Raw genomic sequence first — 25,056 nt, forward strand, 5'->3', positions numbered from 1 at the left:
ATATGCCACCTGATGTGTGTGTAGGAAGTTGGGGCGGAGCAGGGAGTAGGGAAAACTGGAGGAAAGGTTTGGTCAAACCTGACAAAACTTCAGCAACTAACCAACCCGGATGATAAGAGATTAGAGCAAAGCATCTGAAATCAACTCTGTTTCAGTGACTTGGAGCTTCTGGTTGTTCTTCTTGCCACAGCATAGCACCACTGTGACCATGTCCTTCTCGCAACTAGATCTACATGAAGGCCTCCGAACCCTCTCGGTTTTACAGTGGATTCCAGTCTATATATTTTTAGGTGAGTAAATCCCAAGGGCTGGAGAGTACATAGGTACAGATCCAGGAAAGGGCCAGGTATCTTCACATGAGGGCTCCATTGTTATCATCTGCTTGGGTCCCTCTATCCCTCCTTGGGAAGGACTTTGTCGGTAGCAGGCGTGACAGAGATTTGCATCTCAAAATATCGTTTATGGCAATGACTACTTCCCAGTAGTTATTGGAACTGCTGTTCAGTCTGGTTTCTTGATGCATAGATCAAGAAACGCATATGCTACTATCTCATATGGTGAGTGATATTGTGGTAGCTGTGTTTTAATATAATGCCTTTCTTTTGTATATCTGTATATTTCACTGATGCACTTAAGGGGCTCATACACTTCATCAGACCCTCAGAAGATGCAGACATTTAAACTTTATTAAAATCAAATCATGCTGAGCCCATCATCTGATAACTTTGGCTGTATCAAGAAAAGGTAGTTAAAGCTGGTGAGGTTTACTCAGCAAGTAAAAGTGCTGGCTAAGGAAGCCTGACAACCTGAGTTCTAATCCCCAGAACCCAAGGTGGAAGGCAAGAAGTGATTCCTGCATGTTATCCTCTGATCTCTGCACACCAGTGGAATGTACATCCCATTCCCATACACACAATAATAATAGATACATTTTTAAAAATTAAAAAGAAAGGGTAGCTAAAACCAAGCTTGGTGTTTCACACCTATAATTCCATCTCTCAGGAGGCCTAAGTAGGAGAATTGCTATGAGTTTGAGCCCAGCCTGGGCGACACAGTGACTAGTGAGTTCCAGGCCAGTCTAAGCCATAGAGTGAGACCCTATTTCACAAAGAAAGAAAGAAAGAAAGAAAGAAAGAAAGAAAGAAAGAAAGAAAGAAAGAAAGAAAGAAAGAAAGAAAGAAAGAAAGAAAGAAAGAAAGAAAGAAAGAAAGAAAGAAAGAAAGAAAGAAAGAAAGAAAGAAAGAAAGAAAGAAAGAAAGAAAGAAAGAAAGAAAGAAAGAAAGAAAGAAAGAAAGAAAGAAAGAAAGAAAGAAAGAAAGAAAGAAAGAAAGAAAGAAAGAAAGAAAGAAAGAAAGAAAGAAAGAAAGAAAGAAAGAAAGAAAGAAAGAAAGAAAAAGGGAGGGAGAAGAAGAAAGTTATTTTTGATAGAATTTTTATTTCTATTTCTGTTTTCCTTTGCATTTTTCTCAAAAGAAGATTGCCTTGGATAAATTTCTCCCCTCCATAGAAGAGAGAGAGAGAGAGAGAGAGAGAGAGAGAGAGAGAGAGAGAAATGTCAGAGGAGATATTGTGTTGGCAGCCATCAATTCAAGTCTGGATCCCAGAAAGAGTGAGCAAAGAGGAGGCTAAAAGAGCAGGGGAAAGAGGAAAAGAGAGGAAGCGCTGTGGGTACCAGCTTTGTCTCAGTGGTAAGACACAAAGCCCTGGGTTCTACTGCAGCACTGCCAAAAAACAGGAGTGGAGAGATGCATGAGTGATCCTTTCAGGCGCGAGGTCTCCTTGATGACACTTGAACACATGCTCATATCATTCTGGCTACTCTGGGCAGGCAACTTTTCCAGTAAAATGCTTCTATTTTTCTCCTTGAAAACAATTCTTTCTCATGTTTTCTTTTTCTTTATTTGTTTTTCTCTTTCAAAATGCACCGTCTTCCACCAGAGATAGGGCAGAGGGTGTATCAGGTACCACCACATGTCCTAAGGGACCAAAAAGATAAGGAACAGTTGCCACCTCCTCCCCACTCAAGCCTTGCTGACTTCCAGTCATCCCGGAAGAGCTGGAAGACTGGAGTGGGAGGGAGTATTAGAGACACATGATGGCACCATTGTGTCACCAATGAAAACGCATAATAAATGTGAATGTTTTCTTTTGCTATGTTTTTAACATTTTTTTATTGTGATGAATATAGAGAGCATACAATTTCTTGGGTATTTTTTTTCCTTTTCTTTTTGGCCTTTTTGAGACAGGGTCTCCCTGTAGCACCAGCTGGCCTGAACTCCTTATGTAGACCAGACTGGCCTTGAACTCACAGAGATTCTCTTGCCTCTGCCTCCCAAGTGCTGGGATTAAAGTCAAACGCCACCACACCTGGCCCCAATTTCTTGTTTTAAGCGTACATTTCAGTGGCATTAAGTAACTTACAGTGCTATGCAATCTTGCCCAGAAATTTTTATCTTCCCAAAGTGAAACTCTTTACATATCAAACAGTAACTTCCTAAGTCCCTCTCCATCAAGCTCTGGCATCCACCATTCTAGTTTCTGTCTGTATGAACTTTCCTATTCTAGGCAATCATATGATATTCATTTTTGTCACTGGCCTATTTCACATAACATAATGTCATCAAATTTCATCCATGTGGTAGTATGTGTCAGAATATCCTTCCTTTTAAAGCAAAATAGTATAGCTTTTATGGATACACAAAATGTTGTATATCCATTTGTTCATTAATGAGCATTTACACCCTCTTGATTGTCAAGAATAAAGCTGCTTAAAACGTGAGTGTATAAAGACCTCTTTGCCACCTTGATTTCTATTTTTTGGAATATATACTAAGAAGAAGAATTAGCCAGGTGTGGTGGCACACTCCTTTAATCCCAGTAGAGGCAGGCAGATCTGTGTGAGTTTAAAGCCAGCCTGGTCTACATAATGAGTTCCAGGCCAGCTGGGGCTACAGGGAGACCCTGTCTCAAAAAGACCAAAAGAAGAATTATTATTGATGGATTGTTTATTAATTCTATTTTGTAATGTTTTGAAGAACTGCCAACCTGTTTTCCACAGTGACTGCCCCATTTTACATTCCCTACAACAGTCCAGATCGCTCTTGTTGGGCGGGGGGGTTGATAGCCATCTTAATGGGTATGAAATGAAACATCACTGTAGTTTTAATTTGCATTTTCCTAATGATTAATGATGTTGAACATATCCCCATGTACTTCTTGGCCATTTGTCTTGACTTGTTTTAGACTGATTATGATTCTGCTTGTATAACATTCTGTTTCTGTTCCTTTAGTAATTATGCTAGGAATTACAAGAATCTTAAGTCTTAGAATTATCAAAGCAAATACACAGCAGGGTATGATATCTCCAGAGGGGCCAAATACCTTAAAATCTGTTCACTAAAGTTATGGATCAAACTCATATTTTAAGACCTTGAGCTACCTTTGCTGAGACTATAAAAATGAGTTAAGTACAGGCTCTTCACTACCAACGAACAACAAAAAAAAACATTGTTCCATTCATGTGCGAGTGCTGGACACACACACAAATCACTATAAGGTAACATAGACTGCAGTAAGTGCAAGAACCCCTAAAAAGGAATGTGAGGGTGTCTGATAAAGAAAATATTACAAGGCAGGGCATGGTGATGTGTGCTTTTAATCCCAGCACTCGGAAGGCAGAGGCAGGAGGGTCTCTGAATTCAAGGCCAGCCTGGTCTATATAGCAAGTTCCAGGCCAGCTGAGGCTACAAAGGAGACCTGTCTCAAAAAGACCAAAAAAGAAAGAAAGAGAGAGAGAGAGAAGGAAGGAAGGAAGGAAGGAAGGACCCCTTCTTCACTCTTGGCTTTCTGTCCAGCTTGAGGCAGGCAGTCTCTTCCTCCACACACTCCTGCTGCTGTGACATCCTGCCTCACATCAGGCCCATCATCAATGGAGCCAAGAACTATAACCTGAAATCTCTAAAAATGTGAGATAAAATAATCCCTCCTCCTTTAACATGTTATTGGCAAATATTGAGGCATAATAATGCTAAAACTGGCTATCACAGGGTCCAAGACACCATGTAAAAACTTGGCCTTAGCTAAGGTTTCTCATTCTTAGCACTGTTGGAATTGGGGATTAGATAAGTCTTTGTGGTAGAGGCTGTTATGTCATTGTAGGATATTTAGTAGAACCTTGACCTCTCTCTACTAGATATTCTAGTGTAAGACAATCAAAATGTCTAGGTATGGTGGTGCATGCCTTTAATCCTAGTACTCGGGAGGCTGAGACTAGCAAATCTCTGGGAGTTTGAGACCAGTCTAGTCTACATAGTGAGTTTCAGAGCTAAACAGTGAAAATCTGTCTCAAAAAAGAAAGAAGGAAGAAAGGAAGGAAAATGAAGGAAGGAAGGAAGGAAAAAAGAAAGAAAGAAAGAAAGAAAGAAAGGAAGGAAGGAAGGAAGGAAGGAAGGAAGGAAGGAAGGAAGGAAGGAAAATAATACAGTAGGTTGAGCAACTGGAGGAGACCAGAAAGGGAAGGAGACTGGCACAGTCAACAGGCTGTAAGCTCTGGAGAATATCAGACAAGGATTATAATTCACTGTGTAGTTGACTTTGGGCAAGTTCTGGAATCTTTCTAAGGACATCCTCCCAGTGGGGTCCACAGGAAATTCTCTGCATGGAAAAGCCTCCCTCCCTCTCCTCTTTATCACTTTCATTCCTTTATTCCTTCTGTCATCTTCCGAGCCTCCTCATTGCTTCTCTCTGAACGATTCTCAGAATCATGGTCAATATTGACTGTTACTGGACAAGACAAGGAGGAAAGAGGGAAAAGTGGGAGCAAAATGGCAAAGGAACAAGTAGGATAGAAGAAGTGAGAAGAAAGGATGAGAAGATGAGTTAGGGAAGATAGGGGGAAATATTCATGGTCTCCAGAGCTAGGCAGTAGCTCTGACAGCCCCTCTGAGGGCCAGCTTTCCTGCAGAGATTGCTCTCCACATGTCTCCTCGGGGAGACTCCCTGAAGTATGTCAAATAGTCCTGGTCATCTAGTTTGCAGTTTCCACCCTCTCCAATCTATTCTGCCTGCTCCCACAAGTCTTTCTTCTGTGGTTTTTTTTTCAGTACTGGGGATTAAAACCAAGTCCTCATACACGTGTTGAACTACATCCCAGTCTTAAGAGTGTTTTAGAAACTTTGATTACATCACTTTCTTGCTCAAAAAAGTGATTTTCCATGGCTTGCTTGATGATGCACAAATATATTAACCTGGGTATTCTAAGTCGTCTCCACTCTCTGACTCTGATCCCTTATCAGTTCTTCCCCCTGTATGAAGCTTGTGTTCTAAGCAGTCTGCTCATGGGGGGTGGGAGGTTAGTAAACAATCTTTTGCCCCTGCTCTGACTACTTCCTCCACTGGGTGATGAGAGCTCTTCCTAGAGTATCCATGGAGAGCCTCTCTTCAGAGAAATTACTCAAGCCATATCTTCTGTGCAATGTTTTCTAAACTATGCCATATCTGAAAGCTTAGAGCACTTTTTAAAGAATAAGCTGGAGCCAGGTGTGGTGGCTCATGCCTTTAGTCCCAGCACTCTGGAGGTAGAGGCAGGCAGATCTCCATGAGTTCGAAGCCAAGCCTGGTCTACATAGTGAGTTCCAGGACATCTTGTGCTACAAGAGACCCTGTCTCAAGAAAGACCAAAATAAATAAATAAATAAATAATAAAAAATAAATAATAAACTGGATAGTATCTCTTACATCTTTTAGAAATGCTTTGTCCATTTTTAGTTATAGGATATTGAATGATAGCAGATATTAAGTTGAATTAACTTTCAAATAAGGAGTAGGGAAATCCCCTTTTCCACTATAATATTCTGGATATCATTTAGGTTGAAAAGCATGACATCCAAATCAATACCTTTCAAAGGTTTATTTATGACCCATCTAGGAATGATGGCTCAAACCTGTGATCCCTAGCACTTGAAAGGCTAAGCCATGAGTTTGAGTCTCAGCCTGTATCATGAGTTCCAGGCCAGCCAGGACTACATAGTGAAAAAACCCTGTCTCCAAACAGATTGTTATTCACAAAATAAGTTTTTAATGTGCATAGTGTTTAACCAGAACCTACTCCCGTTTAGCTACTATCCAATAAGCTCCATGAAGACAGGAACTGTTTCTTATAGTTGACAAAGCTTGACGTTAACTTTATCATCCTGCTAGATTTCTTCTTCTTCAATACAAAACACTAAGTTCATCTTTTTCCCCCTCTCCTTTAGACATCATTTCTGTGTGGGGGGGCTTGCCTTTTTCCTGTTTTTTGACAATACAAAAAATAGAATATATTCTTAGGTATCAAACAGATCAGTTCTACCACTTTGCTACAAGGTCTTGGGCATGTAAGTCTATTGTTTTGTATGTGACTTTGAGCAAGGAAATCAGTCACCCTCCATCATAGTAGAAAGAGTGTACTACTTGCCTCTTAAGTCTGTTCTGAAGACCAATGAAGTGAGAAAATTATCAGTCAGTGTTAATTTTCTTCCTTTTTATTTATTATAGAAATTGACATTACTTGGAGCTCAACCATTCCATCTGTCTTTATTTTCTGTTGCTATAGCAGAATACCACAGCCTGAGCAACTCAAAGCGAACAGTATTTTGCCTAGGGTTCTGGAGGCTGAGACTCATTATCCAGATGCCAGCATCTGGAAAGAGTCTTCTTATGTCATCCCATGGCAGAAACTGAAATAGAGTGTATGCAAGAGAGGGACAATAGGAAGCTAAGCACATCTTTATCAGGCGTTCACTTCAGTGACATCATTAATCTGTCTTAAAGGTCCCATCTCTTAAAACTTTTGCCTTGGTCTAGTTTCCAACAATAAATTTTCAGGCACATGTTCAGATCATAGTACCACCTCTTAAGACTCTGTTAGTCTTTCTGTTTGAGCCACAGAGGCATGGCAAGCACATCCAATGCAGGCAACCAAGATTCTGATTTCATCGTACCATCAAGAAGAATGATAAGTCCTAGAACATTCAGCGGATTTGATACATTTCTGCAGGCCCGCCAATACATCCTTAACTATGTCCTATCATTCCTACATCCAATTAACTGCATTGGGATGAAATTCTTGATTTCTGTGGCCTCTTTTTTCTTTTTCTTTTATTTTTTGCTTTGTTTTGAGGCAACCCAAGTAGGCCTCGATGCACTGTCCTTCTATCTCGGCCTCTCAAGTACTGGGATGACAACTGTGCATCATGCTTGACTTTCATGGCAAGAAGCAATAACCTAGCTCATTCAGGTTTCCATCCCCAGTCATCTTAATCACTGAATCTCTTTGCCCATTTTCCTGCCTACAGACTCTCTTCCTTCCACAGCTATACCAAGCTGTCTTCCTGAAATGGGATCACTACCATTCTTTCCTCTGCTTAATCCCTTTTACTGACTTCAGTTCTTTATCATTAGTGCTCATCTCTGCAGCTTTCTTCCGAGATCGATCTCATTCTATGGCTTCCTCATGTACCTAAGATGCTACGCAAATGCTGCTTAATTGGTACTTTGGATGCTGCAATTTCCAGGACTTTGTTTAAGCTCTTCCTTGTTCAGAGGGCATTCCTCTACCAACTGAAGTTCGTCTTGGGATATTGTCTTCAACTCAAAGCCTAGAGTTTCCAGAAGGCAGGAACTTTGTTTTCTATGTGTATTTATATGAGTTAATATATAAAACTTCAGTAGCTCTTGTCACATAATAGAGACGCAACAAATATCTCCTTTTTCTTGTCTTGGTGTGAAGATATGTCACCTCTCTGAACCTTAATTCCTTCATCTGCAAAGTGAGGATAATAAATAAATCTACAAAGGCTATGAGAGTATTAGATTAGATAATGCACACTACGGGCCAAACAGAGTGCTGTTTCATATTAGCTATCCAGTGCTCACCATCACAAACCAGGATTATTTTCACTCCCATATTTAGTGTCTTCACCTTCCTCTTCCTGTCCTCTTCCTGCACAGATATTTCATAAGAGGCAGGCTCAGTCAGTTTGTTGAATTATTTTGTTAAATTTTACTCTGACAAGTTATTTATTACATTTATCATTAATTCAATTCCAATAAATAATCTCAAAATCACAGAATTTCCTCTTGGATAAACCAGCCATGTTCTTAGATTCCTGAAAACATAGAGCCAACAGGCTAGATTTGACAGGCATTGCCAACACTCAGACTTTGGTCACTGCCCTGAAGCACAATGTTTCCATCCTAAGAATGAAACACTTTCAGCTTATATTGCAAATAGCTTGACATACGTAAGACCCCAGTAACCATAGAAGGCCTTTCTTTCACTGTTTAGAATAAGGACACTGTTTTCTCATCCTGTTAACTTTCACCTCCTCTTTGGAGAATTCTGAAATCCAGCGCTTCCTGTACTATACAACTCTATATAGCAACTATTTACCACGACCCAGCTCTCCATGTTTGGGTGCTGTGCTAATCTCCGGTTTTAAGTACACTATCTAATGGAGAGAGGGTCAGACAAATGTGGTACGAATTCCACAAGCAAACAAAGTACAATAGGAACGAATTGGAGCATAAGAATTGTGTTGCAAGTGTGCAGAGAAGGAAATCCTTTATTCTGCCCACAGAGTTATCAAAGATATCATCAAGGAAGAATCATTTGAAGTAAGCTTTGAAGGCTGGGAGAATTTTGATAGGCAGAAAGTTGGGCAGAGGGCAATCAAAAGAAGAGAACAACATGCCTGAATGTATATAGATGTGGGTTTGTGTGGTAAATTGAGCATTAACTGAGAAATATATTAAGAGGTTGAATCCCTGTTTCCCCTACTTCTGCCGTTTATATCCTGCCTTCGGTTCTTCCACACCCATGTGTACCATCTATGCTATTATTACTTAGCATAGTGTTTTTGATACATGAAAACTTCTGTAGTCTAAATAATGTATTTTAACAGAAATCTTTATAACACTACCATGAATTCACTTTTATTCACTGTATGTCCAAATAACTTTCCATCCATAAACCACCTCAGATCACCCAGTGTCCCTGCAGCGGTGAGGGGACCACACTGAGAAATACTGGGAAACAATGTGAGGAGCACAGGGGAAGACACTGAGAGACAAGACTAAGAAAATGCCTGGATTAGGAAGATGGCAAGGGTGCCTACTCTCATCATCTATTCAATAGAGTGCTGGAATTCTTAGCTAGAGCAGTTTGAAAAGAAGAAGAAATAAAAGACCTCTAAATTGGAAAAGAAGTAAATAGATGACATGTTTTTATATATAGAAAACAATAAAGTTTCCACCAAAGTACTGTTAGAAATAGCAGATAAGGTGAGGCCTTCCCAGAGGAGGACCTGCTCTTGCAGTTGCCCAAGGCTCCTGCCACCCTCAAACCAGAAAGGTCAGCTCAAGAGCCCAGCTCTGCCTTCACATCACTAACTGGCTTGGCCACCTGGCACTCCCATATCCACAGTGACTGTCACTTCCTGTACCTGGACTCCATACGGGACTTCTGGGTGCTACAGACTGCAACTGCTGACCCACACCATTCTTATGTGCTAGCATGCACTGCTTGCACATGACTTTCTTCCTGTGAGGCTGAAGAAAGTCACTTGATTTGGCGAAGGCAGTTCCAGAACTACCAGTGACCGTGTCCATCAGAGACACCCAAAAGTCTCATGTCAAAACAAATTTGGTTGGCACCACCACAGGTCTTCAGAGTAAGACTTGAAAATTTCACCTCTCTCTACCTTGCACAAATTTCATTTGGCTCACGCTTTGGAAGGGGCCAAAAGATAGCTATCAATCACATTTTTACTGCGGATGTAGTGCTCCTGCTCTTACCAAGAGATAAGCTGTGCTTAGAAGATCCAAACTTTAAGACTGGGATTGTAGCTCAGTGGGAAAGTGCTTGCATAGCAGGTGTGAGGCCCTAGATTCAATCCCCAGTAGGAGCAAGGGGAGCAAAATTCAGAGATTTTAGAAAAACTTTTCTCTACTTAAAAAAAAAAAGACCGAAGAAATCATGAATGGAAGCAAGAAATTCACAGAATAGTGATGTAAAATCACCATCCTTTTATTATTATTTTATTATATCTTTACTTATTTATTTATTTGTGTGTGTGTGTGTGTGTGTGTGTGTGTGTGTGTGTGTGTGTGTAAGACACATGCATGCCATAGTGCATGTGTCTTCGGGGAGTCAGTTCTCTCCTCCTACCATGTGGGTCCTGGGGATCAAACAAAGGTGTCAGGCTTGCCTGCAGGCACCTTTACCCACTGTGCCATTTCATCACCCTACAATCATCCTCTTTATAATATCAACAAAACTGCTCAGGGTAAGGTATAAACACATCTGTCCTATGAACAATACAGTAAATAAAAGCCATTTTTAGGATGCTGCTTGCTTGGAAATGGCCTACTTGAGATAGATAATGCAGGTCAATTAAACTTTATTTGAAATCGAAGGAAGTTTGTGCCTGTAACAGTTATAATGCACTGTTTCCTCTGCCAAGTATATTGTGGCATTCTCTTCTTTATTTTATTCTTTAAGCTGCACAATGTGGCTCAAGTATAAAATTTAGAAAGTTTTATAACCAAGGTAAGAGAACAATTTTACAATGGTTCCTATTTCTGTATTTTAGTAACTTGAAAGTTTGTTTCTGCCATTTTTCTAACTGTCCTCTGTATCAGCACTTTTCCTGGTGTTCTTTGGAGGTTAATTCATGAACCTCTTTTCCTTTCTGCTGGAATGAATGGTGCCTGATGAGATGGTAAACTGACTGAGACAACTTGCAAGTAGTCGTCACTTGCTTTCTTGATATGTCTTTAGTCTATGATTAAGGGGAAAAAAATTTGAGCCCAGGGATATAGCTCACCGGTAGAATGCTCATGAGTACCTGAGTTCAGTCCTTAGGACACTAGTCTACTCATCTAGGCGTTGTGATCAGCATCTGTAGTTCCAGCTACTCAAACAGCTGAGACAGGATGACCAATTGAGCCCGGAATTCCAGGTCAGCCTGGGCACCATAGCAAGACTCTTCCTCCTAACAAAAAAGTTGAACTCGTAGAAACTTAGTAGAATGATGGTTGACAGGGGCTGGAACAGAAAGAAAATGTGGGAATGTTGATCAAACAGTTCAAAGTTTCAGTTATAAGATGAATGATTCTAGGAATCCAATGTTCAGCATGGAGACAGCAGTAAATAATACTGCACTGTTTACTTGAAATTTCCTCAAAGAGTAGAACTTAAGTATCGTCACTCACCCTCTCCCCATGCACAAAGAGTATCTATGATACTGATGTTAATTAATTTGACTCGGTGATCATTGCACAACATACACCATTTTATTTGTTAATTATACTTTCATAAATCTGGGAAAGACAACTTGAAATAGATCATAGACCTAAATGTAAAACTTAAAGTTTTGGTAGAAAACATAGGAGAGCTGCGCCTGATGGCACAGTTCTGTAATCGTACCTACTCTGGAGGCTGAGGCAGGAGGATTACAAGTTCAAGGACTGCCTGGGCTGCAGAATGAGTTCTAGGCCAGCCTAGGCAACTTAAGAAGTCCTGTCTTAAAACAAAAAATCAAAAAGGATTGGGGGTATACCTGAGTGGTAGAGCACTCACTTAGCATAAGGCTGATGACCTGAGTTTGATCCCAGAACCCACACAGTGGAAAAAGAGAAATGATATTCAAAAATTGTCCTCTAACCTCCAAATGTACACCCCAGCACACACTTGCACACACAAACAGAAAATAAATAAATGTAATATTTCAGAGGTACAATCTATAAAGGGGAAAAAACCTGATAAATTTTATTTCACTGAAACCAAAGGCTTTTTTGCACTATGAAATACTTTGTTAATAGAAGGAAAAGATGGGTACTGACTGGAAGAAAATATTTCAAAAGTCATATGTAGACAAAGTATCTGTATCCAAAATGTTAAAGGACTCACCGAAGTCAATAGTAAGAAAACATGCAAACCAAATGAAAATGAGCAAGTTCTGGGCAAGGTGGTACATACTTGTAATCCCAGGACTTAGAGATGGAGAGAAGATCAAAAGTTCAGGTTCATCCTTGGTTACATAGCCAGTTTGAGACTAGTTTGGCTTCACAAGACCCTATTTCAACAATAAAAAGAAAAGAAAAACGAATAAAATATTTGAAGAGACATTTCATTAAAGAGGACACACAGAATTAAGGTATGATGGTGCATGCCTGCAATCCTAGCTACTCAAGAGGCTGAGGTAGGAGAATCCCCGATTCAAGGCTGGCCTAGGCTACAGAGCAAGTTCTAGGCCAGCCTGAGTAACTTAGCAGGAAACTGTCTCAAAAGAAAAATAAATAACAAGGGGCTGGGATATATCTCAGTGGTGGAATATTTGCCTAGCACTCGCAAGACCCTAGATTTAATCCCACTAGCACAAAAAAGAGATAATACACAGAAGGCAACTAAGCACAAGAAAAGCTGGTAAACACCATCATCTACTAGGAAAATGCAAAATAGGGTATTGATGAGGTACCACATATCCTAGTTTGCTTCTCTGTTGTGTGATAAAACACCGACCAATACCAACTTCGGGGAGAAAAAGGGTTTATTTGGCTTACAGGTTGCAGTCCATCATTGAGGGAAGCCAAGACAGGAACTGAAGCAGAGACAATGAAGGAATGTTCCTGGATCGTTTCCCCTGGCTTGCTCAGCTACCTTTTCTATGCAGCCCAGGCCCACCTGCCTAAGCATGTACTGCCCACAGTAGGCTGGCCCCTCCCACATCAATTAGCAAACAAGAAAATGCCCCCCCATGCTCACTGGCCAGTCTGATGAAGAAAATGTCTCAGTTGAGTTCCCAGGTGACTCTAGTTTGTGTCAAGTTTCCAAAAATCTAAACAGCACACTTGACCCCTTGCCAATATGACACACAAACACACCACTATTAAATTACAAACTCCTTTCTTGTTTATTCTCAAGATCTCATGTTAATATCACAATATAAAATCTAAAACAACTTTAAGAGCCCTACAGTCTTTAAATATTCAAACACTTAGCCGGGTGTGGTGGCACATGCCTTTAATCCCAGCACTTGGGAGGCAGAGGCACACAGATCTCTGTGAGTTCAAAGCCAGTCTGGTCCACTGGCTTTGAGTTCCAGGCCAGCTGGGGCTACAGAGAGACCCTGTTTCAAAAGACCCCCAAAAATTCAAACATTTTAAAAGTTTAAAGTCTCTATACCATATCCAAAGTCTCTTAACTGTGGCCTCCAGTAAAATAAAAAATGTTAAATACTTTCTTATTTCAAAAGGGAAGAATCAGGTACACTTAAGCAAAACCAAAGTTCAGAAGTGTAGCTCCAAATCTTCCAGCTCAATGTCTGACATCTGGGATGCATTCATGATCTTGGGTTCCAAAGGGCTTGGGTATTCCCACTTCTCTGGCTCTGCTGTCCACAGCACAAACAGCTTGTCTAGTAGGCTCAGGTCAGCTATATGCCATACCTGCCACTGTGTTTGGTGGTCTTCCCAAGGTCCTGGCATCTCCATTATGCTGGGGTCTTCATTACAACTGAGGCTGCAGTTTCACCATTGGCTTCCTGGCTTCTCTTCAGGGACTCCAACTCTACCACATACTGCTAAGCCTCACCTTCTCTCCATGACCCTTTCAATCCTAGGGCCTCCACTACAACTGAAGTTGCACCTTCACCAATGGCCTCCTGGCCTCTCTGCAGGCACTCCAACCCTGCCACATGGTGCCATGCTCTCCGTGACACCTTCATGCCTTTAAAACCAGTACCATGTAGGAGACACACACTACCAAGTTCGGCTGCCAACTTGACATGTAGCCTTGGGCCACTGTGGACCACAGCTTCTATGTGCTAACCTGGAGGAAATACTTCCCAGAAGATTTCACCCCAATAACACTGGTCTCTTCTTAATCAGAGCTGAGTTTTCAGCCCCAGCTAACCAACATCCATTGTCCCGGCAAAGCAAAGGCTTCATTTCCACTGATTCTTAATTTAAATACACCACATAAACTGCCCTGAGTTTTTGAAGGACTCTCAAATGTCCTTCTGAAACTTTACAAGTCAGTCCTTCATCATCTACATTTTCCTCAGCATTCTCTTCTAAGATCCCACAGAAAATCCCATTAAATGCTGAGCACTCAATTGCTTTTCCAGTTCAAACTTCCAAATACTTTCACTCCCTCAAAATAACATGGTCAGGTCCAGCATAACAACACTTCTACTCTTCTAGTGACAATTTCTATTCTACTTTGCTTTCCTGTCGCTCTGATAAACACTTACCAAAAACAACTTGGGGAGGAAACGGTTTATTTCATCTTAAACTTTCAGGTAACAATTCATCACTAAGAGAAATCAGGGCAGGAACTCAAGGCAGGTAACTGGAGAAAGGAAACTGGAGGCAAGAACCGAAGCAGAGAACCTGGAGGAACACTGCTTACTGGCTTGCTCCCCTTGGATTGCTCAGCTACTTTTCTTGTACAGCCCAGGCCCACCTACACAGGAATGGCACTGTCTACAGTGGTCTGGGCCCTCCTATATCAATTAGCAATCAAGAAAATGCCCCACAGACATGGCTACAGGCCGATATGATGGAGCAAATTCCTCAATTGAGGTTGCTTTTTTTCAGGTGAGTCCAGTTTTGTCAGGTGACAAAGAACTAACCAGCGCAGCACAGCACATCTAGTTTAGTTGCTTGACCATCCTCAATGCAGACTAAAATTGAACTTGATAATTTCATCCATCCAAATTGCATGAAACTCCATGCTTCTTCACATTTTCAGATTCTCTCTCTCTCCCCCCCCCAAATTTCACTCTGTATTCAAGATGACCTTGAACTCCTGATCCTCCTGCCTCCACCTCTGAGTTATAGGTAGGCACTACCAAACTCAGCTCTTTTGCCTCTTTAAATCCCACTTTTGTGATAAGAAGATGGTGGGTAACATGTAACTATGGTCTGCTAGAGTCTCCAGGAAGTAAACTGGAGAAAGCTAAAGAATAACAGTCAGAAGAGGTGGATGTTGCCCTAATATTTTTAGCTTAAATGGCAGGGTAAAATAGGCAGCAAAGTAAAATAGGAAAATTTACAAAGCAGTAGAGGAGATCTAGAGTCTGTATTAGAGGGATTTGGGGTTTGCATGACCTTAGGAGTTCCCCATTTCCGGTGGGAAGGAACACTGACAGCAGACTGCTACAAGAGTCAGAGTCTTAGAAAATCTGCACTGTATGGACAATTCAAAGATCTGACAAAAGGTTATACCTGGGGCAGCAGCAGAACTGGCAGAAGGAGACACCAGGAAAACCTTCTTCTCCTCTCCATGCTGGTGTTCAGCACTGGACCGTGTAGTCCTAAGACTGACACCATGTCAAAAGACCCTGCTGTGTCAGTGGATCAGCAACTTAAGTCCCTTTGTGAGCTGTGCTCTCGAGATAATTAAGCAAGTACCACGGGACCGTAAAGCTGAAACTTGGCTAGCAGAATGCAATTAGACATTGGAAAAATAAATTGAGTCAGAACCACACAGTGCTCAGTGAGCTAAAAACCAGGTGGGAGCCAGAATCTGTTGGAAAACTTCCACACCAGTTCTAAGAAGCACACCAGTGAATGGAAAGTACTGCACAGGGGCAGGGCCAGCATTCACTACTGAAAACATAGAGAACATAGATTGATTGACCTGATTGGCATGGTCTCTGTCTCTCAGCTGCCTGAGACCTGGGACAGTCCTATGCTATCTGATCACATTTCTTTATCTGTCCTTTTTAAGTCTACCTTCAGTCCAAACTGCTTCATATCCTGCTTTTGTCCTTACTATTTATTTCCCCTTCTATTTTGGTTCCCCTCCTCTTTTCTCTGTCAATCCACTACTGATCACTCTGCTTTTTTTTCTTTTCCACTCACATCCAAAGTAACTAATATATTAGTGGGCACAGACCCACCAGTGCCCCTGTACTTCTTAAGATTATTGATGCTTAAAGGATGATTTTTATTTAAAGTTTTGTAATGCGTGTGTGTATATGATTTGTGTGTGATTGCAGGTCCATGTTTACCAGGGAGCACATGTGAAAGTCAGAGGACAACTTTGAAGTAGTTGGTTCTCACCTTGCAGTTTGTTGAGCCAGGGTCTCTCTTGTTTCTGTTGCTGCCCTGCCTACTCAGGGTTGGCTGCCCCACAAACGTCTAGGCAATTCTCCCATCTCCACCTCCCAACTTGATATAGGAGTACTGGAATTATAGATGTATGCACTGCATCTGCCTTTATACATGGATTCCAGGGAATGAACTCAGGTAATCTTAGGCTTGCACTGCTAGTGTTTTCATTGGCAACTCTCATCTGCCCAAGGGGTGATTTTTTTTAAATTTTACATTTACTGTATTTTCATACTGGGCTTACCTATGATAATAACTGTTGTTGAGACAGTGTTCTACTCTTCAGAGAGTACTGGGGAGTGAACCTGGTGCCCCAAACACCAGTCTAACAAAATAAAATGACACTTCAACTCGAATACAGCCTAGTCACTCTGAACATTGCGAACACTTCCATTGCAAGAGTAAAGGCAAATTAAAATTTTAAAAAGGCAACCAGTGCCCCAACCACAGATGTGCAAGTCCCAATACAAAAGCATAAGAAACATGAGGAGCCAAGGCCACTTGTTTCCTCCCCAAATTACCAAATCCCACAGAAATGGTTAGTCCCCAACAGGAATAAAGTAGATGAAATTCCAGACAAGACAAAAAAAATCAAAAAAAAGAGATTATAAATCTGCTCAAAGAATTCAAAGAGGCTACAAATAAACACCTGGGTCAGTTCCAAGAGAAGCCAAACAGCTGAACAGAATAAAGAAGTCAGTGCAGAAGAGAGTAAAGCGGAATCCAATAAAAAGTAGAAAAACTAAAGAAAAAAGCACACTGAAATGATTGGGGAATACAAAATCTATAATGCAAATAAAAAATCAGTGTAAAACCTCACCAAGAGAATGAGCCATGGGGAGGACAAAACATGAGGGTTTGAAGACAAGAGGAATTGGAGCATTCAACCAGTTGCAAAGATGAATTAATTAAAATGAATAAATGGGACATGCTAGATCTATGAAAAAAACAAATAAATGAATCATGGGCATAGAAGAAGATTTTCATGCCAAAGCATAGGACGATTTTTCAATAAAATAAGAGAAACTTCCCCAGATCTAGAGAAAGAGATGCTCATGCAAGTACAAGAGGCCTTAGAACAGCAAATAGAGAAAATCAGACAATAAATGCTGTTTCATACTGTTTTAGCTATCATAGCATAGCTAAAACAGTATATAAACAGAACCAAGAAACTATTGAAAATTGCAAGAGAAAAAAATCAATTTGCATATAAAGGCAGACCCATTAGAATCACAGCTAATTTCTCAGCAGAAACTTTAAAAGCCAGAATGTTTTGGAATGATGTATTTCAAGTTCTAAAATAACACCGCTACCCACTGAAACTATCTGCCATAACTGAAGGAGAAGTAAAAACTTTCCATGATAAAAATAGGTTACAGGAGTTCATGATTACTAAACCACCTGTACAGAAGATCCTGGAAAGAATGCTTCAGGCTGAAGAGAAAGATAATTACATCTATGAGGCTGCAGGAAATAATAAATCATGCTAGAATAGTAGTTAAGCAAAAAAGGAATAAGAAAACACTACAATTTTTTTCAAAAGAGGAATTAATACATTCCTTTCAATAACTCTGAGTAAATTAGCAGATTGGATTTAAAAACAGGATCCATTTGTTGTCTCCAAGAAATGCACCTCAACATCAAAGACAGATGCTACCTTGGGTAGAAACGATGGGAAAAGGTATTCCAAGTACATGGCACTTGAAAACAAGCAGATGTCACTATGCTAATATCTGACAAAATAGACTTCAAACAAAAAGATTAAAGAAGGTCACTTAATCCTAATTTAAAGAAACAATACATCAAGAGGACATTATGGAGATGGGAACATGGCTCAGTGGGTAAAGCACTTGCCATACAAGTGTAAGGACCTGCATTTGAATCCCCCAAATCTGCATAAAAGCTGGACACAGTAGCAAATGTCTGTCATCTGAGAACTCCTATTATAAAATTGAAGCCAGAAACAGGAGTCCATGGACCAGCTAGTCTGATGTACACAACAGTGAACAAGAAACCCCATTTCAAGCAAGGTTGAAGGTGAGACGACTGGTAGCCAAGATTTTCCTCTCAAGTTCACTTTCATGCTGTGTAATACACAAACCCACACTCACATGCATGAACACATACATACACACTAAACACACACACACACACACACACAAAGAGGACATTACAATTATAAGCATGTATACACTAAATGCAGGGGCACCCAATTTCATTAAAAATACTTGATATAAAGTCACAGATTAACTGAAAGCAAACAACAGTGGATATGATGATTACTGTTGATTGTCAACTTGACAAAATCTAGAATCACCTGGGAGATGGACCTCTGCGCATACCTGAGGGAGATCATCTTGATTATGTTGGGTAGATTATGGGAAGATCTACACACTGTGAGTGGCACCATTCCCTGATTGTGATTCTGGACTGTGTGAGTGGAGAAAAGGAGCTAAACAGCATGCATACATTGATGCACTGCTCTCCTGACTGCAGATGTAATGTGACCAGTGGATTCAGGCTCCTACAGCCTTGACGTCATGATGTAGGTACTTAGGCTATACACATGATGAATGTGAGCTAAAATGAAACCTTTTGGCCTTAAGTCGCTTTTGTCAGAGAATTTTTTTGGTCTTTTTGAGACAGGGTCTCCCAGTAGCCCCAGGTGTCCCGGAACTCACTACATAGACCAGGCTGGCCATGAACTCACAGAGATCCGCCTGTCTCTGCCTCCCGAGTGCTGGGATTAAAGGCGTGTGCCACTTTTACCACAGCAATGGGAAAAGAAACTAAGACATTGGTGACTTCAATATCACACTCTCCCCAATAGACAGGTTATCTTTTTTAATTTTAATTTTTTTTATTTTGGAGAATTTTATACATTATTGTTGTCCTTGTATTATTTCCAGTCCCCCACTGACTCCCCTCATATCTCCCCACTCCCCCTCAATTTCTTGTCCCTTTCATTGATTATTATTGTTATATATACATACATTTATAAATATACATATATATACATATATAATACACTGAGTTCATTTAGTGGTGCTTGTGTACACCTGTGTTTACGGCTGCCCATTTGGGATTAGATGACCTCTTAGGGAGCCAGTCCCTTGATAAAATGATTCTCCCTCCCTCAGCATCTGTTGATTGCCTGTAGCTCTTCATCTTGGGGTGGGACCCTGAGGCATTCCCCCCATCCACCTTGGCATGTCAACTGGTTTTTTCATTATGCAGATCTCCTTAGACTACCACACTGTGGAGATTTCAATGATACAGCTTCCTTATCATGTCTAGAATTCAGTAACTAGTAGCAGGCATCTTGTCCCTCTAGTTCTTACATTCTTTTTCCCTCTCTTTCACAATGTTTCCTGAGCCTTGGGTGTAGAGGTTGCAATGTAGATGTGTCACATAGGGCTGCACACCTCACAGTCACTTATTCTCTGCATTTGACCAGTTGTAGAGCTTTGTAATGGACTCCATCTATTGCAAAGAGAAGCTTCTTTGATGAGGGTGAGAAGAACAGAGAAGCATCTGAGTTAAATGATATCATCTAACAGACATCTACAGAACATTCCACCTAAACACTGCAGAATATACATTCTTCTAGAAACTCATGGAATTTCTCTAAAAGAGATCATATAATAATTCACAACTGTCAACAAATACAGCAAAATTGAAATGACTCCTTGTATTCTATATAACCACAAAAAGCTATGAATAAACAACAAAAGAAACTACAGAAGACACACAAACTCATGGAAATTAAACAATATATTATTGAACAATGAAAGGGTCATAAATAAGAAGGAAACCAAATAATTCTTAGAATTAAATGAAAATGAAAACACAGCATGTCAAAACCTATGGGATATAATGAGAGCAGTCCTAAGAGAGACATGTATAGGTATAAGTACCTACATTAAGAAATTATAGGGCCTGGAGAGATGGCTCAGTGGTTAAAAGCACTGACTACTCCTGCAAAGGACCCAGGTTCGATTCCCAGCACCCACATGGTGGCTAATAACCATCTGTAACTCCAGTTCCAGGGGATCTGATGCCCTCTTTGGCCTCCTCAGGCATTGCACGACATGGGTGCACCTACCTACATGCAGGTAATACACTCATACACATAAAATTTAAAAAAATAAAATAAAACACACACACACACAAAGAAATCATAGATATCGCAAATAAATAACAATGTTGAGCCTTATGGCCTTGAAAGACAAGAACAAATCAAGCACAAGAGCAGTAAAAATAAAGAAATCATTAAGGTCAGATAGAAATTTTAAAAATATAAGTATTAATGAAATATAGAGTTGGCTCTTTGAATTGATTTTTTAAAACAAGATTGACAAACTCCTGACCAACCTAACCTAAAAGGAGAGGAGACCCAAATTAATAACATTGGAGATAAGAAGGGAGCCATTACAACAGATATCAATGAAATTCAGAAAAATTGTAAGAACATACCTTAAATTCTGCTAAATTGAGAAATCTAAAAGAAATGAATGAACGTAAACACACATATGACCCACCGATGTTAAACCAAGATGAAATAAGAAATTTAAATTGATCTGCAGCAATACGATTGAAACACTAACAAAGAAAAAACTCCCAGCTTAAAGAAGTCCAGACACACATGATCCACGGGTGAATTCTGCTTGATATTTTTTGGTCTTTTTGAGACAGGGTCTCCCTGTAGCCCCAGCTGTCCTGGAACTCACTATGTAGACCAGGCTGGCCTTGAACTCACAGAGATCCGCCTGCCTCTGCCTCCCGAGTGCTGGGATTAAAGGCATGCACCACCACGCCCGGCTTCTACTTGGTATTTTTAAAAGAATGAACACTGATCTTTCTCAAACTATACCATGAAATACCTAAGGAGAGAATTATACCAAATGTTTTATGGAGCCAGGAACTACCCTCATACCAAAACCAGATGAAGATACAACAAAAGAGAATTTCACAGCAATCTCTCTGATAAACCTAGACACAAATATTTCCAATAAAATACTTAAGAACCAAATTCTAGAACACATCAAAAAGATCATTCACTGTCATCAAGTAAGATTGATTCCAGATATGCAAGAATTGTTCAACACGTGTAAATCAGTAAGTATCATACATCATATACATAGACTCAAAGACAGACCTCATATGATCACCTCAATGGATAACAGAAAGTGCCTTTGACAAAATTCAATATCCTTTCATGATCAAAGTTCTGAAGAGACCAGGAATTGAGGAAAGATATCTCCACACAATAAAAAATATATATGGCAAACCTATAGCCAACACTATGCTAAATATAGAAAAACTCAAAAGTAATTCAACCAAGATTAGTAATAAGACAAAGGTGTGCACTTCCTCTTATTCAATATAGTACTTTAAGTCTTAGATACAGCAGTAAGACAAGAGAAAGAAAAAAGGGATACAAATAGGTAAGGAAAAAGTCAAAGTATCCTTATTTGTATCGAATATGATTCTATAAATAAGAGACATTAAAAGTTCCATCAGAAAACTCTTAGAGCTGATAAACACTTTCAGCAAAGTGGTACTATACAAAATTCGCATACAAAAATCAATAGTCTTCCTACATACCAATTACAAACATTCTGAGAAAGAAGAAATTAAAACATTCTCATTCACAATTGCCTAAATAAAATCTTGGAACAAACTTAACCAAGGAAGTGAAAGACCTCTAAAATGAAAACTTCAAAACAGCCCAAAGAGTAATTGAAGAAAACACTATAAGATCAAAAGAATTAATGTTGTAAATTAATATTGCTATTTTACCAACAGCAATCTACAGATTCCATGCAATTCACAATCAAAATTTCAATGCTATTTTTTCACAGAAACAGGATAAATGTCTTAAAATTCATATGGAAGCACAAAAGACCCTGAACAGTCAAAGCAATCCTGAGCAAAATGAATAATGCTGGAGGTATCACGATACTTAATTTCAAGTTATACTCCAAAACCATAGTAACAAAACCAGCATAGTACTCAAATGAAATCAAACACAGTTCAATGGAATAGTATAGAAGACCCAGATACAAACCTACACGCCTGCTACCACATGTTGACAAAGATGTACAATAACGCACATTGGTGAAAAGACAGCCCTTTCAACAAATGGTGCTGGAAAAAACTGAATTATCTACATGCAGAAGAATGTAACTAGATCCCTATTTCTCTACGCAAAAATCAGCTCCCAATGGATCAAAGACCTTAAGGTAAAACATGAAACTCTGAAAGTGTTAAAAGAAAAAGTAGGGAAAATGCTCCAAGATATTGCAATAGGCAAAGGGTTTCTCAACAGGACTCCAGTTGCTTGGGAAATAATGCCAATAGTTGACGAATGGGAGACCCCATAAAATTAAAACAGTTTTGTTCGGTAACAGGGGCTTTTAACTGAGTTAAGAGATAGCCTATAGAATGAGAGAAAATCTTTGGTAGCTATACACTTGTGAAATCGACAGACAGTTCTCAAAAGGTGAAATCCAAATGGCCTATAAACATGAAGAAATGTTCAATATCCTTAGCTATCAGAGAAATGAAGGCCAAACATATTTTGAGATTTCATTTCATCCCAGTCAGAATGGCAGTCATCAACAAAGCCAATAACAGATGCTGGTGAGGATGTAGACAAAAGGGAACCATTATACACTGGTGGTGGGAATGTAAATTAATGCAGCCATTGTGGAAGTCAGAATGGAGGTTTCTCAAAAAGCTAATAATAGATCTTCCATATGACCCAACTATACTACTTCTAGGCTTTTACCCAAAGGACTCTAAGTTGACATGTCACAGAGATACTTGCACATCAATATTTATTGCATGACTATTCACAGTAGCTAAATTATGAGAGCAACCTAGGTGTCCAACAATTGAATAATTGATAAAGAAAATATGGCATGTAAACACAATGGAATTTTTCAGTCATAAAGAAGTACAAAGTTATGCCATTTGCAGAAAAATAGATGCAATTGGCAATAATAATAAATATTAAGTGAACTAAGCCTATTTCAGAAAGACAAATATATGCTTTCTCTCATTTGTGGTTGCTGTATTTTATATAGATACATAATATTATTCATATATATATGACAAGAAATTAGAAGTAAGGCACCAGAGAGATGGCTTAGCAGTTAAGAATGCTTACTGCTCTTGCATGACATGATCTTTTTTTCAGTACTGGGGATTGAACTCAGGGCCTTGTGCATGGCAAATGCTCTACCACCGAGGTACACACCTGATTGCCTTTATTTTTACTTTTAGTTTTATTTGGGGGACAGGGTCTCATTAAGTTGCCCAGGCTGCCTGAATTCACTGTGAGTAGCCCAGGCTGGCCTCCAACTTGCTATCCTTCTTCCATAACCTCCATGATGCTAGGATTATGAGTATGGTTGTTGGGCAATGGCATGAGTTTTCAAAACAATGTCCATTGAATCTTCTTCCTAGTATTTCATCTATATCTCAAACACAAGAGACAAGCCTGTCAGGTAGATACATCTTGAGCTTCTTACTCATCTCTGAAACTGTTATATATTATTAAAGAAGTCATTCCCTTGACTAGGTTTTTTTTAGTTCATAATATATGTACTTAGCCCTTTTATCTCATGAATGCTGGTTTAAAATGGAATTCAGGGGGCTGGAGAGATCACTCAGCAGTTAAGAACACTGGTTGTTCTTGCAGAAGCCAGGTTTGAATCCCAGCACCCACATAGCAGCTAACAACTGTCTGTAACTCCAGTCCCATGGAATCTGACAGCCTCTTCTGACCTCCTCAGGCATTGCACAACAGGGGTGCATTTACCTACATGCAGGCAATACATGCATACTCATAAAATAAAAATAATAAAATTTAAAAAAATAAAATAAAATAAAATGTAATTCAGTGCTGAAAATATACTTCAATGGTAGAGCCCTTCTGTAGTATCGACAAGGCCATGGATTCCATTCAAGCATGGAAAAATTAATCATTAATTCATTAATTCCTTCCCACTGCTATAAGACATATCATGTTTGCAGTCTTGTAGCCTGACATGTGGTGTTGCTAACAGACTCATGTTTTCCCTTTCTGAATGTTCACAACATTTCAAAGGGGGTAAAATAAAATGCAATAAAGCAATGTCTAATCTGCTTTTCTTCCCAACACCAATCAGCCTAAATACTGCAGGTAGGCCTCATTCCCTGGAACATGTGGGTTTATCAGTTCAACAAAGGAAGCAAAACCAACCTTTTATGAAAAAATTTCTGAAGACCAGAATGAAGATAATCAGCCACCAGTGCAATGTGCTGCTCTTTCCTTTTGCCAAGTAGTGCTGCCCTTTGACCCCAGCTGAAGACCTACTCTGAGAACTTCATGGTACTGTTGCTTCGTCAGTCGAAATCTCATACCTCAAGAGGACCCAGATCCAAGAACCCAGACAGCAGCATATTCCAGAGCAAAGCTAGGCAAGGGCTGAGGGAAGGAGAGAAGGACTCTAGATCAGCCTTGCCTGTTTCTTTAGTATAGAAGCAGAGGTGAGATGAGGTTGTGAGAGGGATATCAAGCCTTGAAAGTAACTAAAAGGCATGTACCTGTTGTGTCTCCTCAGGAGCTATTCCCATCTTCCTTGGACCCTACTTGCTGGTGTTCAGTAATTTATGGCCCTTAACTGTGCTCACCTTAGCCTGGCTTGCCTATGACTGGAACACCCACAGTCAAGGTAAGAGATGTAAAGAGAATGGTGGTCCTGTCTGTGCTAAGGGTAGAGCCATGGAGAAAGGGAAGTGGCTGAAGACATGAGTAGAATCAAAGGGGGAACCAAAGTCTCTGAGTGACTGCCCATAAAAAAATTAAGAAAATGAGATCTCTGAGCAGGTACCTCCAGCCTCAGGATG

General features: G+C 39.9%; 1 protein-coding gene across 1 annotated transcript in view; it reads left to right on the forward strand.

Moving 5' to 3' along the window:
• The first annotated feature begins 208 nt into the window (after window positions 1–208).
• Window positions 209–25,056, forward strand: part of Dgat2l6 (diacylglycerol O-acyltransferase 2 like 6) — a 30,778-nt gene continuing 5,930 nt past the window's right edge. Inside the window, 2 exon segments of the mRNA XM_008844403.3 lie at window positions 209–290; window positions 24,771–24,881. Of these exon segments, the coding sequence (XP_008842625.1) occupies window positions 209–290; window positions 24,771–24,881 (193 nt within the window).

Source organism: Nannospalax galili, unplaced genomic scaffold (genome assembly GCF_000622305.1).
Source record: "Nannospalax galili isolate Female #2095 unplaced genomic scaffold, S.galili_v1.0 scaffold280, whole genome shotgun sequence".
NCBI lineage: Eukaryota > Metazoa > Chordata > Mammalia > Rodentia > Spalacidae > Nannospalax > Nannospalax galili.